This window comes from Somniosus microcephalus, chromosome 6, assembly GCF_052327205.1.
Source record: "Somniosus microcephalus isolate GS21.2 chromosome 6, FLI_Smic_1.0, whole genome shotgun sequence".
Taxonomy (NCBI): Eukaryota; Metazoa; Chordata; class Chondrichthyes; order Squaliformes; family Somniosidae; genus Somniosus; species Somniosus microcephalus.
This window is the reverse complement of record NC_140992.1, coordinates 218,730,846-218,747,549: the sequence shown is the minus strand read 5'-3', so window position 1 is coordinate 218,747,549 and position 16,704 is coordinate 218,730,846. Positions and strand designations below refer to the sequence as shown.

Sequence of the window (16,704 nt, the reverse complement as noted above, 5' to 3'; positions counted from 1 at the left end):
GTGCAGCGATTTAGTAAGTTGGACTGAAAATGGCAAAGGCTGGTGTTGTGAGGGACAAGTGGAAGGAGAGAGGACAAAAAGCTGATGACCTTACCATTGCTATCCAGAACGGGGTCGGCGTCTTCAGTGGCGACGGGACCAATCACCTGGCTTGCCACAATCCTGTGGACGCGCACCTCAAGATCGCTGAGGGGTTGCAGCTGAGGCCGCCCTCCACCCGTCCATTGCTGCTGTCTCCTGTTATGAGATAGCTTGGCCTGCAAGAAAAAGGACGGCATCTGAGTAAATATATAGCCATGGTCTTGCCTGATGTGCCTCCCATAGTTGAATAGCCCTTACTGTATGCAGCCATGGTCTTGCTTGATGTGCCTCCCATAGTTGAATAGCCCTTATTGTATACAGCCATGGTCTTGCCTGATGTGCCTCCCATAGTTGAATAGCCCTTACTGTATGCAGCCATGGTCTTGCCTGATGTGCCTCCCATAGTTGATTAGCCCTTACTATCTGCAGCCATGGCCTTGCCTGATGTGCCTCCCATAGTTGAATAGCCCTTACTGTATGCAGCCATGGTCTTGCCTGATGTGCCTCCCATAGTTGAATAGCCCTTACTATATGCAAAGTGTGGAATGTGCGTGTGTGTTTGATGAAAGGGCCATAGGTGTTGGATGAGTGTTGGGCATTGGGGTTTTAAGACCCTCTGGCCATAGAGTGAGGTTGAGATGGAGGGATGGAGAGGTATTGAAAAAAAGCCACTCACCCTGACAACCCGAGTGAGGTCGTTGAACTTTTTTCTACATTGGATATGGGTCCTGGGCACCATGCTCCTGGAGGAGACGCTCTGTGCCACCTCCCTCCACACTCTTCTGTAATCGCGCGGCAAAGGCCTCCTGCCACTCTCTGGGTACAGTATAGATCTTCTGCGCTCCACCGCGCCAACCAGAGCCTCCAAGGCCCGCTCGCTGAAGCGCTGTGCTCGCTCCCTGGCCCCCTCCATAGTCCTTGCCTGCAAGATTTAGCCACAGGTCTGTCCAGGCCGAGATTCAAGGCTCCAATGAGCAGGGTGTAGCTGGAGAGCAAGATCAACCCTCCCCTTTAAGAACTGGCCGGTGCCAGTGTGTCTGTGTTCCATGGCTAACTGACAGCACCTGCGCTGCACCTGCGCTCTGAGGTAGCGCCTCGCTCCTCGGCCTTTGCGCTTTAAGACAGGTGTGTAACGCCTGATTTAGCGCTCCAATCACCTCCAGGGGCGATAAAAGCCAAGTTTGCCGTTGGTGGCGATAATTAGCGCCAGGCGCTAAACTTTGCGCACAGCCGATAACGGCGCCCCAAACGGGGCAATACTGAATTTCTCCCCCAATATCTCATTCTTCGGCTTGGCGACCATTTCCCTCACGCCTTGTGAAGTGCCTTTGAGACATTTTTCCAAATTAGAGGTGCTGTATAAATGCTTATACGGAATTTACAAAATTAAATACAGGTGGACTATCCTTTATCCGAAAACCTCGGGACCAGCCGTGTTTCGGTTTTCGGAAAATTTCGGATTTCGGAAGGTATTTTATAAGACTGGGAAATTTGTCGGGGGTGGGTCGGCGGGGGTCCGCGGGGGGGTCGGCGGGGGGTCGGCGGTGGGGGTCGGCGGTGGGGGTCGGCGGGGGTCAGGGTCGGGGGGGGGTCCGCGGGGCGGCCGGCGGGAGTCGGGGTCTGTGGGGGGGTCCGCGGGGGTCCGGCGGGAGTCGGGGTCGGCGGGGGGGTCCGCGGGGGTCGGCGGGGGGGGTCGGCGGAGGTCCGCGGGGGGTCGGCGGCGGGGGTCGGGGTCGTGCGCACGACTTACGCTGACCCTCTGCTCAGCGTAAGTCGTGCGCCACTCTGGTCATGTCGTGCGCACAACTTACGCTGAACGAAAAAACCTTCGGTTTTTAGAGGGTTTCGGTTTTCGGAAGTTCGGATAAAAGGCAGTCTACCTGTACAAAACAGATTAGAGGCGCTTATATAAATGTTATCTGTTTCGTATTTAATTTTGTAAATTTCCTCTAGTTGTTCCTTGTTGAAGAAGGATTTCGTTACCAGAATTTGTTAGTTTTGGAATTAAACTACAATTGCATGTTCAGTTCTGTACATTTCTCTAATTCGGTTTTAGAATAATAAGCATTAAGAATGTAGAAAAAAATCATGTTGCCAATATTCTGGACAGAGCGAGTGAGTATTGTGAAGCTATTAAAGCGTTTATGCTCAATGTAAGACGTTCAGATTGTCTGAAAGTTTATAGAGTTCAGACCCGTGGAACAGACAACTCGAGACAAAGATTTCAGGGTAAACTATTCTTTACTTAAAATCAGCAAGAGGTTACAAGTAAATACCAAGTACAAACTGTACTCAATTAATTTACTTATTGCAAGCAAGCACGCACGAATCTAAAATCATTTACTTTAAACTCAAGTGATCATAAGCAACCACATATGTACTAACACCAGTGAGAGGTCAATTCAGCAATGACTAGACGTATGACTTTAACTGGCAACTGACCAGGTTGTCCATGACTGCAGCCACGAGTGTCAATCTACAGCATCCCTTATACCCCAAAACTTGGCAACTCGCCCACAGCATTCGTCTCCCAAACTCTGTGATTAACATTGTTTTTCTCTCTCTCATTTTCTCTATCTGTTTTGACGCTTAGTTAACCAAGGCCAGACGTTCAGGGGTTGGAGAAAGTCGTCGTTTTTACATCTGAAGGTTGTTGACTCCTGGTTCTCACAGAATTTTCAAGATCTTATCTTTTGGAGAAAAAAACCCAGCTTGCAAGCACATCATTTATTTTACAAATTTTTTAGCCAAGCAGTCTCTTGCGCTCAAAGCTTGTCGGTACATTTGGTCACTTTAGATTCAGTCAAGTTTACCGTGGACGGTATATTCTTACATCAGTTATGTATCGTACATGCATCTTGTTGCTTTTTTTCATGTCATTTTTGTAAACAGAATAAAATGTTTAAAACATAACCTAGAGGCAATGGAACAGATTTTCCTGTTCCTGTGCCCGGGTATAAAGGATTTTATCAGGCAAGTGCCCTTACAAGCATGAGATCCTCCCTGCCTGATTTTCTTTTTGCACTGTGCCAAGGTAATCCAATATGCTCCAGTCCAGGAGCAGGAAATCTGCCCCAATATTGTTCAATGGAGAAATGGGACACAGGATTGCACTTGTAATTCCCCATATGTTGCGTTCTATACAGGAGCAGCATGTGCTTCATTAAATTCGTTTTTGAATTTGTATTTATGCAGAAAAGGCACAGCCAGCCATTTCTCGAATTATATGACTATACCTATAGGTGTCAGCTTGGCTTAGTTGGTAGCACTGTTGCCTCTGAGTCAGAAGGTCATAGGTTTAAGCTTCATTATGGATTTAGCACATAATCTATGCTATCATTGCAGTATTGCAGGGGTCCTGCATTGTTGGAGATGCTGGGGGTGAGCATGTATTTATTTAGCACCCTATCACATCCTCGAGTCAATGGATTATGAGTGAAGTGCAGTCATTGTTTTTTCATAGGCAAACATGGCATTTGTGGATTGACTTCAATAGAAAAAATCGGGCAGGGTGTAAAATGGGCGACCGATTCACTATCGCCACTGCGCTACTGCCGAAGACCAATATTACCTGCGCTTTCTTTTGGGTTAGATGTTAAACTGAGTATCTGTCTACCAGCTCAGATGGACATAAAAGATCCCATGATATTATTTGAATAAGAACAAGTTCTTTTGGTGTAGTGGACAATATTCTTCCCTCAATCCACTAAAAGCAGATTTTCTTGTCAATCATTTCCTGTTTGTAGGAACTTGCAGTGTGCAAATTGGCTGCCATGTTTACCTATGAAATTACAATGACTTCACTTCACTAGTAATCCATTGATCTGAAGTCATGATAAGATGCTAAATCAATATTAACTCTCTTTTTATGAGGGCCGATTTTATGAAAGCGTTTATGCGTAAGCTTGCCCAATGGTGTCTAATGGTGAGGTGAGATCTGTAATCTAACCGTTGTGTTATTCTATTTATTCCAGGTCTACCAGAAGATTTCTGCAGTAAAGATTATAAACCACCTTCAGAGCCACCGTGCATTATTGACAAATTATGTTCCGTGCATGACGGATTGGAATTGGAGGCAAAGGGTATTAAGCAACATTACTGGAAGCCATACATCAGGAAACTCTTTGATAAAAAGGTTTGACATGTGAATTTCATTCTTCAAAGGATTATGACTCACAAATTACAGTGTTTATCATTTATGTTTTACGCATTTGCTAAATTTACACTGCAGGCTGTAAACAAGTGTGATGGGTCAGCACTCAGCCAATCAGGTGGGTGCTAATCTTGCATTGCCTGTCTCCTGCTGGTCCACACATTAACTAAAGAACTGGTGCTAATGCACAAACATCAAGTATTTCTTGGTAAACATTTGTGCTCATCATGGCGAGCGATGTTTGTGCTGAATGTGGAAAGCTGTCCTTTTCGAGTACCCATTGCCAGTATCAAACACTGCTGAGTCTAGAGTGACATAGTTTGATGCAGAGTAAAACTCGCCCTACCCTGTGCCAACAATGTTCCTCCGTCCAACTTCAGACAAGTATCCTGTGCTGCACCAGTTTGTACGCCAGCCATCCTATGGCCTCTCGAGCAGGTTAGTTCTAAGTCAGAGGTAGTTCTTTGCTATACAGCCTATCCACAAGAAACTAAGATTGCCTACGGAAACTGTAGGAGATTTTCAGAGACAGACACGTCCCATTAGCTTAGGCTAGATTTGAATAGATCAGAGATGATAGGTTAGTGCCTAACCCACTATAATCACCCATTTGTCAAATTTCAAGCTTTAAAAGAATAGTTTATATCTAATTACCCAATTCAAAATAGACAACTTTTAGGTTTATTTAACTTTTCTTGACATAAGTTACTAAAAATGTTGTATTTGTGATTGATCACAGATCCTGAAGGGAAGAGGAGAAACTTTAACTGGCTTTCTGGACCCTGGGAACTTTGCAGACAGTGTGTAAGTCATGCAAAAATTGTCTCTCAGGTTTCACAGAATTTGTATCCTGTTCTGAATTTTAAAGATTTGTAATTAGGTGAATAGCAACAAACTATACTGGTGTAGAAGTTCTGTGACGTTTCTGTTGAGTGAAATTTCCTAGTTCTTTTGATTACACCGCCATTCAGAATTACTAATCAGACTTAATATTCTGTTATTCCAATCACAATGTTACAATGTTAAATAATGCCCAAGTCATACTGCAGCAAGTGGTGTAAAACTGCGATTGTTTTTGCAAGTGTGAGCTGGCAGCCACAGTTATGCTGCCTGCTTAACCAATCTCTGTTGGGGAAGGCAGAGCTTCATGTGTTTACTGAATCACATGCACACAATTTTGATCCCTGGCCTCTGACTGCTGGTAACATTTCTAAAGTAAGGAAAGAGATAACAAGACAGTTCTCTTCTATCATTAGAAATTTGGAGATGCTCTCCCGATGCCCTAATGGGTGAAGGCACCACCTAGTATAGGACTAAGCCATACAGACCAGAGGATTTCAGGTTCAATTCCCAATCTGTGGAGTGTGAACTGAACTAGCAATTGAGGTGCCACAAGGATCTCAACACTCCTGGGCTAGGTAGGGTAAAAATTTAAACAGAATTCATGGGCCTAGAAATTCGATATCGGCAAAAACCTGCTGGTGCCACCGTGGGCCGGTGTTAACGGTTGCCGAAGGATGTCAAGGCCTTGGGTGCAGAGGAGATTGGGGGGGATAGTCAATACTGAGGAGGACTGTAACAAATTACAGGAGGACATTAATAAACTTACAGAATGGGTATATACAGGAAACTTTCTGGTGTCCGGCACCGACGGGACCGAGCTGGTGCCGTTAGATCAAAACTGCCGTAGAAACCAGCGCTAATGTTAAAACATACGGAGCTCAGAGCTCCGTGTGAAGCAACAAACCCTGCTTCAAAACAGTCGGCGCAGCTTGCAAGCGTCTAGCTGAAGCTGTTTAGCTACAGAGGCGCTTGCAGAGCCAGGACTGGAGAAAAGAAGTAACGAAAAGAAGAAAAAAAATATCTGAACCGACTCCTGAATTTTGCCGGTAGATAGAGCTTTCCGGACATTTAACCTCCGGATAAACGAAAGTTTCCTGTAATTGGCAAATGAAGTTCAACACAGATAAATGTGAGGTATTACATTTTGGTAGGAAGAATAGGGAGGTCACTTATTACTTGGAGGGTGCGAGTCTAGGTGGGGTAGAGGAACAAAGGGATCTCGGAGTACAAATACACAAATCACTAAAAGTTGCGACACAGGTTAACAAGGCCATAAAAAAAGCAAACCAAGCACTAGGGTTTATTTCTAGAGGTTTGGAATTGAAAAGTAGGAAAGTTATGCTAAACCTGTAACAAACCTTGGTTAGACCACAGTTAGAGTACTACGTACAGTTCTGGTCGCCATATTATAAAAAGGATATAGAGGCACGAGAGAGGGTGCAGAGAAGATTTACAAGGATGATACAAGAAATGTGAGGGTGTGGCAGAACCACTGAATGAGTCTGGCTAACTGTATATAATTCTCTTTAACGAGGTTCTAACACCAGCCTGAACTTGTACCATTGTGTTAGGCATTACTGTGTTTTGTATATAGAGTTTGCATGTACGGGGCGTGGCCCCTTTAAGAGCGCGGGAAAACGCGGGCAAACGCGATGACGTCACGTCGCAAACCACGGGACTGCCCGGTGAGTCCTCGTGGCATATCCATTGAGTAAAGACCTGTTTAATCGTTCTCTGGTGTCGATCTCAGTTACTCGTAGGAATTCGTTAATTCCTACATTGGTGACCCCGTTTTTGTGAACGTTTTCACAAAAGAAGAGCACAGCATGGAAGCGAACGCCATTTCCCTAAAGCTACCGCAGTTCTGGGAGCAGCAAGCGCCCTCGTGGTTTATTCAGGTTGAGGCCCAGTTCGCCCTGAGGAACATCGATGCGGATCAGACCAAGTATCTTTACGTGGTCTCCGCACTCGACAGCTCTACCGCCTCTCGGATCATCAGCCTCCTCGAAAACCCCCCAATGGACCGCAAGTATGAAACCCTCAAGGCGCGGTTACTGCAGGTTTTCGGGCTCACAAAATCGGAGCGCGCCCATCGATTACTCGCTATGCCCAGGCTCGGGGACTCCAAACCTTCAGAGTTGATGAGCCAAATGCTCACACTCCTGGGCTCAGAACAGGAATGTTTCCTATTCTGCGAGATTTTCCTCAGCCAACTGCCTGAACAAGTACAAGCTGCCCTGGCCAGATCTGAAGTTGAAGACTGCACAACACTCGCTGCGGAGGCTGACAAAATTTTCGCTGTAACTCGGCAGTACTGCCCCGCCACGAGGCACCCATCCTCCGCAGACACCGCCCCAGCTCGTCCGCCTGCTGGGCTGTGTTTCTACCACGCGCAATTCGGCGCGAAAGCGAAGCGTTGCCGCCCTCCCTGCAGTTTTCCCCCCAAAAAAACGACTGACACTGCGACCACCGAGGAACGGGTCTAACGGGCACCCCGCGGCCGCAATGGCGATCAGCAACGCGGGAAAATTGCTCTTCATCACCGATACTCTCTCCGGTCGTCGTTTTCTGTGCGACACCGGAGCGCAGTGCAGCATTTTACCTGCGTCCGCCCTCGATGTGCAGACGGGGAATCACGGCCCCGCCCTTGAAGCGGCCAATGGCGGAACTATTCGGACCTTTGGCAGACGGCGAGTGGAGTTGTGCCTCGGGGGGCAACGTTTTCACTGGGAGCTTGTTACGGCCAAAGTTTCCCAGCCCCTCCTCGGCGCGGATTTCCTGTGCGCCAACAGCCTCCTGGTCGACGTTTGGAACCGGCGGCTGATCAACGCAGCAACTTTTAATTCTCTTCCGTGTTACCGCAGTAACACTACGTCGCGCACCGTCTCCTGTGCATTCCCGACTGCTGATGAGTTCGCTCGCCTGCTCAGCGAATTCCCCGACCTGACAAGACCCACGTTCTCCTCCACAGCCACGAAACATGGTGTGGAACACCACATCACCACCAACGGCCCCCCGGTCTACGCGCGGGCCCGGCGCCTAGAACCTGGCAAGCTGGCGGTCGCAAAGGCGGAGTTCGCCACCATGGAACGGTTAGGGATTATTCACCGGTCGAATAGTCCCTGGTCTTCACCCCTCCATATCGTCCCGAAGCATGGCGGCCATGCGGCGACTATCGATGACTAAACGACGCCACCACTCCTGATCGGTACCCGATCCCCCATATCCAGGATTTCTCTGCCCATTTGGCAGGGAACACCGTTTTCTCAAAAGTCGACCTCGTCCAAGGCTACCACCAGGTCCCAGTTCATCCACAGGACGTCCAGAAGACCGCAGTCATCACCCTATTCGGCCTCTTCGAGTTTTTACGGATGCCGTTTGGGTTAAAGAACGCCGCCCAGGCTTTCCAACGCCCGATGGACTCCGTGCTGCAGGACCTCAAGTTCCTCTTTGTCTATCTGGACGATATTCTAATTGCCAGTCCTACCAAGGAAGAACATACCTGTCACTTACGCACCCTTTTTCGACGCCTCACCCAACACGGCCTGATTATCAACCCGGCCAAGTGTCATTTTGGCCTGCACCAAATTGACTTCCTGGGGCTTCGCATCACCTGAGAGGGTGCGGTTCCTTTACCTTCGGAGGTAGAGGCGGTGACATCCTTTCCACGCCCGCAGAACATAAAGGCCCTGCAGTAATTCCTAGGCATGGTAAACTTTTACCACCGTTTCGTGCCTAAGGCGGCACTACTCATGCGGCCCCTGTACGAGGCCCTCAGGGGCAAGACTGGCAAGAACCCGGTAGACTGGACGGATGACATGGCCCGAGCGTTCGCCGACACCAAAAGCGCCTTCGCCAACGCGACTATGCTGGCGCACCTGCTGCCAGGAGCCACCATCGCCCTCACCACCGACGCGTCGGACTACGCGGTCGGTGCCGTGCAACAGCAGTGGGTGAACGGGACGTGGCAGCCATTGGCATTCTTCAGCCGTCAACTACGGCAGAACGAGAGAGCATACAGCACGTTCAACCGGGAGTTGCTTGCCCTTTTTCTGGCCATCCGCCATTTTCGGTTCCTTCCGGAAGGACGTCCATTCACCGCTTTTGTGGACCATAAGCCACTGACCTTTGCAATGTCCAAGACCGCCGAACCATGGTCAGCCCGACAGCAGCGTCAACTGACCTACATATCCGAATTCACCACGGATATACGACACGTGGCCGGTAAGGACAACCTGGTGGCAGACTGCCTCTCCCGCGCGACCGTCAATACGGTTCATTTGGGCATCGACTACGCCCTCATGGCAGCGGACCAAGCCTCAGACCCGGAAGTCCAAGCTTACCGAACGACCATCACTGGCCTCCAGTTGTCCGACGTCAAGTTCCATTCGGCAGGTACCATGCTGTTGTATGACATCTCCGTACAGGATCCTCGTCCAATCGTGCCGGTCGTCTGGCGCCGTAAAGTGTTCGACGCCATACATGGGTTGTCACACCCTGGAATGAAGGCCTCTCAGAAACTGATGTCAGCGAAATTTGTATGGTATGGCATGCATAAGGATGTCCGCGACTGGGCCAACACCTGCGTGGTCTGCCAAAAGGCCAAGGTACAGCGCCACATCAAAGCTCCGTTGGCTGCCTTCACAGTTCCGGAGCGACGTTTTGACCACGTCAACGTGGACCTGGTAGGACCACTCCCACCCTCCCATGGTTTTTCACACATCCTGACCATGGTTGACCGCACCACCAGATGGCCGGAGGCGGTCCCCCTGTCATCCACTACTTCGGCGGACGTGGCCAGTGCGTTCATTTCCTCCTGGATCGCCCGTTTCGGAGTACCCGCCGATATTTCGTCAGACAGGGGACCGCAGTTTTCCTCCGAACTCTGGAATGCAGTGGCCCAAGGACTCGGTGTCAAATTACACCGCACCACAGCCCACCACCCACAGGCGAATGGCCTCTGCGAACGTTTCCACCGGTCAATGAAGGCCGCTCTGAGAGCCAGCCTCCAGGACGCTGGATGGGCAGACAAGCTACCGTGGGTCATGTTGGGCCTTCACACGGCCCTCAAAGAAGACCTTCACTCTTCATCAGCGGAGCTGGTGTATGGTCAGCCGCTGCGGGTCCCAGGGGACTTCCTACCAACATCGACGGAGCAATGGTCCACGTCTGCCCAGCTTGCTAGTCACCAGGAGGCGGCCAGATGTTTCGCACCGATGCCCACTTCGCACCATGGGCCGCAGAGGTCACACATTCCCACGGAGCTTCACAAGGCTGAATACGTCTTTATTCGGCATGACACGCATAGGGATCCGCTCAAGGCCCCATATACCAGTCCCTTCCGCGTGTTGGAAGCAGGGGACAAAACCTTCACGGTAGATGTCGGTGGTAAACCGGACCACATTTCGGTCGACCGCTTAAAGCCAGCACATTTGGACCTTGACCGCCCCGTCGAGACAGCACAACCGCCGAGATGGGGTCGGCCACCCGTCGCCGTTACGGCAGACCAAGTACGACCGCCCGCCAGCCGCCCAGCAGCCTCCGCCTCGAGAGTACAGGAGTCGTTCTGACAGGCTTGTCAGACCCCCTCACCGTTTGACTTTGTCCGTTAAAGCGAATTCTGGGGGGGGCGCATGTGGCAGAACCACTGAATGACTCTGGCTAACTGTATATAATTCTCTTTAACGAGGTTTTAACACCAGCCTAAACTTGTACCATTGTGTTAGGCATTACTGTGTTTTGTATATAGAGTTTGCATGTACGGGGCGTGGCCCCTTTAAGAGCACGGGAAAACGCGGGCAAATGCGATGACGTCAAGTCGCAAACCACGGGACTGCCCGGTGAGTCCTCGTGGCATCTCCGTTGAGTAAAGACCTGTTTAATCGTTCTCTGGTGTCGATCTCAGTTACTCGTAGGAATTCGTTAATTCCTACAAGGGTATACATATCAGGAAAGGATGAACAGGCTGGGCCTCTTTTCTCTTGAAAAAAGAAGGCTGAGGGGTGACCTAATAGAGGTCTTTAAAATTATGAAAGTTTTTGATAGAGTGGATACAGAGAGAATGTTTCCACTTGTGGGGGAGAGCATTACTAGAGGCCATCAATATAAGAACGTCACCAAGAAATCCAATAGGGAATTCAGAAGAAACTTCTTTACCCAAAGAGTGGTGAGAATGTGGAACTCGCTACCACAGGGAGTGGTTGAAGCGAAAAGTATAGATGCATTTAAGGGGAGGCTAGACAAGCATATGAGGGAGAAGGGTATAGAGGGTTATGCTGATAGATTTAGATGAGGAAAGACGGGAGGAGGCTCTTGTGGAGCATAAATGCCGGCATGGACTGGTTGGGCCGAATGGCCAGTTTCTGTGCTGTGTATCCTATGTAATCCTATATACTAGAATGGTACCAGGGTTGGTGGATTTAAATGGAGAGACTAGAGAAGCTGGGGTGTTCTTCTTATTTATTGCAAGGGGGTTGGAGTATAAAAGCAGGGAAGTCCTGCTACAACTGTACAGGGTATTGGTGAGACCACACCTTGAGTACTGCGCACAGTTTTGGTCTCCTTATTTAAGGAAGGATATACTTGCATTGGAGGCAGTTCAGAGACGATTCACTAGGTTAATTCCAGAGAGGGGTTGACTTATGAGGAAAGGTTGAGCAGGTTGGGCCTATACTCATTGGAATTTAGAAGAATGAGAGGTGATCTTATTGAAACATATAAGATACTGAGGGGGCTCGACAAGGTAGATGCAGAGAGGATGTTTTCCCTCGTGGGGAAATCTAGAACTTGGGGGCCTAGTTTCAGAATAAAGGGTCGCCCTTTTAGAACTGAGATTGAGGAAGAATTTCTTCTCTGAGAGGGTCGTAAATCTGTGGAATTCTCTGCCCCAGAGAGCCGTGGAGGCTGGGTCATTAAATACATTTAAGGTGGAGATAGACAGATTTTTGCAAGATAAGGGAGTGATGGGTTATGGGGTGCGGGCAGGGAAGTGGCTTTGAGCCCAAGATCAGCCATGATCTTATTGAATGGCGGAGCAGGCTCGAGAGGCCTAGTGGCCTATTCCTGCTCCTATTTCTTACGTTCTTATGTTCTTAGAGCAGAAACGTTTGAGAGGAGTTTTAATAGAGGTGCTAAAAATCATGAGGGGTTTTGATAGAGTAAATAGGAGAAACTGTTTCCAGTGGCAGAAGTGTCGGTAACCAGAAGGCACAGATTTAAGATAATTGGCAAAAGAACCAGAAGCAAGATGAAGAGAAAATTTTTCAAGGATCAAGTGCTGTGATCTGGAATGCACTGCCTGAAAGGGTGGTGGAAGCAGATTTAATAATAACTTTCAAAACAGAATTGGATAAATACCTGAAGGGAAAAAAATTGTAGTGTTATGGGGAAAGATCAGGGGAGTGAGACTAATTTGACAGCTCTTTCAAAGAGCCGGCACAGGCACAATGGGCTTACTGGCCTCCTTCTGTGCTGTATATTCTATGATTCTATGGCGCTGGCAGGACCAGTAAATTGGCGCTGGTGGCTAATTAACATTAGCCCAGCGCTAAACCTACTGTGCAACACTGTTCTGGTGGTGTTAGTCCTGGCAGGAGGCCCCAATGTAGAGTGGCCGTAGCATCATTGCAGCAAGAACAGCCTTCTCTTAAAGCAAGTCTGTAATTTCAGAAAGCAGTTCAGTCCCTTAAAGGGGAATTGCCTTCTGAAATGAAAAAATAAGAATCATGTTAAAAATAGACAGTTTTTAGCCCTTACACGCTCAACTGCCTTCTGAAAAAAGTTTTCCCAAATGAGAGTCTTCAGCTCCTAAAGTTGAATTGCCTTCCGCACCTAAAAAAATGCTAAAAGCGCTTCAGCACTAACACAAATGGCTCAGCAAGCCAGGGAAGGGGCACCCAGGGTCTCGCACGCAGCACTCCAGCTTTGTGCAGGGGGTAAACACTGCAAGAGAGGTTCTCCAGAAAAAAGGATGTGGGACCAGATCACCAAGGCCGTCACTGCCAGCAGTGCCGCCCCCATGACTTGGCTCCAGTGCCCAAAGAGGCTTCATGACTTCAGACCAGTGGTTAAGGTCAGTGAATGCATCTTCAAAAGCCATCTCCTACCAACTGCACTACTAACCTCACACACTTCTCAATGCATGACTAACCCCTTCCCCAGTCACTACCAACAATCTGTACCAAACACGAGCACACCTCCCATTCCTTGCTTTACCTCACCCCCTTAGGGGAGATGGTGCTGGCCATCCTTGGCAGGAGCATGGCTGATCCCTTGGCTCAGATGCTGGATACAAGATGCAGGTATCCTCATACATTATCCTCCTTCTCGCATGCACCTCTTGCTTTCCCCCCCTCCCCTCCCCTCACCACAACTCCACCCTTGTGCCTTCCTCATTTCACACATCCAAGAAATGCAACCTGCCCAGCCAGTGGTTGACCAAGAAGAGAGAGAGGAGAGTGAAGAAGAAGAAGAAACACCATCACTCAATTTCACACTCCCCAATTTCACGCTCCTCAAGATAATGGCACAAGATAATCTTCCAGATAGTCCCGCAACCGACGCAGCTATACATTAGACCGCAGGCTTTGCATTGAGCACAAGGTCACAAAACAGGAAGGGAGACAGTAGCTGCCTGCTGCTGCCATTGCTGTAACTAGAGTGTCACTGGGAATGCTGAAAGTATTTTTAATTTGGAACACACTTCTAGACAGCAGCTGTTCTAAAATTACTGCATGTACACAATATTAAAATAACATTATTGTACACAATGCTTGATTGTGCATCAGCTTGCCACTAGCTTATTGAACTACATTTTTATGGCTCAGATGGGTGGAGGTTGAGGAGCAAGTTGATTGGGCTCTCCATACAGGTTTGGAAAAATCTGTTGTTCATACCTTTGAGTAATTCCAGTCTGATATTATCCCAGAGCCTTGCAAACATTTATCCTTCAACCAGCACCACCAGAACAGATTATCTGTTCAATTTTCTCATTGATCTTTGTGGGACCTTGATATGCACAAATTGGCTAGTGTGTTTGTTTATATTAGAACTTTGACTACACTTCGAAAGTACTTCATTGGCTGTGAGGCACTTTAGGACATCTTGAGGACATGAAAAGTGCACGTTCTTTCTTTAACACACTTGTAAGTATGGAAAGTACCTGAATAACTGAGGTCTGGCTTTACTTTAGGACATCTCCTGTTATTTTTTGTCTCTTTTATTGCAGTAAAGCCATTAACAAGGCCTACGAAGAATATGTGTTAACTGTGGGAAACATAGATGAAAGAATTTTCCTGGGAGATGATGCAGCTGAAGAGATAGGAACCCCAAACAGGTATCTGAGCAACATGTCAAATGCAGAAACAGTTGAAAGGATGCAAGTGCAGCACAATCTTCAACAACATTTTGACAATGTAAGTATTGAGCTTTCTACATGAAGCTACGACAGATAGTACTATGTCAGAGTTACTAAATAATACTGGAAAACATATGGGGTGCAATCCCGGCAGGTATAGGGGGATGGCATCCACTGATGCCCACCTTGGCAAAATCAGCAGGGTCAGTACAAAGACATTTTAAGTACACAGCTGATCCCCGTACTACAGGCACATCCCGGGTGCCTAGGCCCCTGACCGGACACCTTATACAATTCCCTTCCCGTGTAAGTTACCCATCCTCAGTGGTCCAGATTACTTACCTGGTTGTGTCCCACTTCTACCCTATTTTTAATATTTGTTCCTGGGATGTGGGCGTCGCTGGCTAGGCCAGAATTTATTACCCACCCCTAATTTCCCTTCTTAAACCGCTGCAGTCCATGTGGTGAAGGTACTCCCATAGTGCTGTTAGGGAGTGAGGAGGACTTTGCAGGGTCAACTGAGCTGGGTGCGCCATTGTCACATATAGACCAGACCAAGTAAGGACAGCAGATTTCCTTCCCTAAAGGACATTAGTGAGTGAACCAAATGGGTTTTTACAACAACCCGATAGTTTCACGGTCACCATTACTGCTTTTTGTTCCAGATTTATTTAATTAAGTGAATTTAAATTCCCCAGCTGCCGTGGTGGGATTTGAAGTCACGTCTCTGGATCGTTAGTCCAGACCTCTGGATTAACTAGTCGAGTAACATAACCACTATGCTACCGTTTCCAGTGACTAGTCCACCAACTCACTCAGTGTTCTGGCCTCCAGTTTTATGCTGTGCTCCTTATGAGCTGAGGAAGCAGGAACGCTCAGCATAGAGAGTCCAGCATCTGGCCCTGTTCCCTCTGACATGGGTGGCCACGTAAGGAGCAGGATTTCCCCAATAAGGTCAGGACCTGGTGTATCTGGATCCCGGCTTTTTCCAAGAATTCTACTGGACTCTTGTTGGAGTTGTTGTGCAAGTCCAGCAGAACTGTTGAGGAAATTTAGCTCCACGTGGTCTACTAAAGTACTCCTAGACCTATTAGATCTGATATCATATCAATTTGCAATATATGTTTTTAAAGCCTTTTATTGATTGAAATTAAAGGACCAAAAAAACTCCTTTAGGTTGAAATTATGCTGTGTGACATTAGTGAGACACATTAACATGTGCAGTATAAAACTACAGAATCACCCTAAATAGAATAATGAAATGTGGTTGAATGAAGGGTATTATCAGTTGTTGGTTGAGTATCTTGATCATTAAAATGATCTTTGTGTATGGACAACCAATCACACTGTGAGACATTAGTAACAATGACATGTTCCTGTGAAATCTCAGTCTAAATGATTTTAATGAGAATGTTAAGCCATCTATATATATAAAAGAGCTCTTCTGTCTGTCTGTCTGTCTGTCTGTGTTCTATACGTTTGAAAGTTACAGAGCGTACCGACGCGCGCGTCGCCTCAAAAGAAAGCTTGCGATTCCGGACCGGTCATAGGCGTATTTACCTTTCGGCCGGACAAAAACCGCGCCCGCAGTATCCGAAAAACGTTCAGCGTTCCGCTCATTAGCATCTCATTAGCGACCGTGTGACATCGAGGTCGACCAATCGGACGGCGGGTTCCTGGCGCGTGCCGTCCTACAGTTGAGTGTCGAGTGACTCGACGATTGACCAATCCTACGCTTCGGTGACCTGACCGGTCGACCAATCGGTGCGTGTGTGGGCGGGCCTTATCCTTCTGAACCGAGGTGAGTGGCCGCCATCTTGCTTCCATTCTTTTTCCTGCTTTCTGCGTCTTTCTTTTCAAATATACATTTCCAGCAAAATAAAATTGAATTTATTAAATTGTTTTTAAAAAAACTTCATTCATTTGTAAATATTTTTTCTAAACTGAACATTCTTTTTCCTACCTTTTCCCGTTTTTTTGTTAGGCCTGAAAGCCTGGGCCTTTCTTGCCCAGCCAGGCCCGAGCTAGGGCTTCTGCTAAGCTCCTCATCCACCCCCCCCCCCCCCCCCCCCGGTCACGTTACCCGGGGCAACGGCCTCAGCCACGAGGGTCAGGGTGCGTGCGCAGCAGGTGAGACGCGGCCGGGAGGGGGGGGGGGCGGGGCTCGGAGAGCGTGGCTCTCGGCCGGGGGGGGCGGGGCTCGGAGAGCGCGGCTCTCGGCAGTGCGGGGCGGCAGGGTTACCCCGGCAACCAGAGCCGCAATCGGCGGAAT

At 48.3% G+C, this 16,704-nt stretch overlaps 1 protein-coding gene across 1 annotated transcript in view; it reads left to right on the top strand.

Moving 5' to 3' along the window:
- The window catches only part of rbl2 (retinoblastoma-like 2 (p130)), a 221,298-nt gene that overhangs the window by 129,811 nt on the left and 74,783 nt on the right, over nucleotides 1-16,704 (top strand). Inside the window, exons 6-8 of the mRNA XM_085991425.1 lie at nucleotides 4,056-4,216; nucleotides 4,974-5,038; nucleotides 14,304-14,490. Of these exons, the coding sequence (XP_085847551.1) occupies nucleotides 4,056-4,216; nucleotides 4,974-5,038; nucleotides 14,304-14,490 (413 nt within the window). The remainder of the gene's footprint in view (nucleotides 1-4,055; nucleotides 4,217-4,973; nucleotides 5,039-14,303; nucleotides 14,491-16,704) is intronic.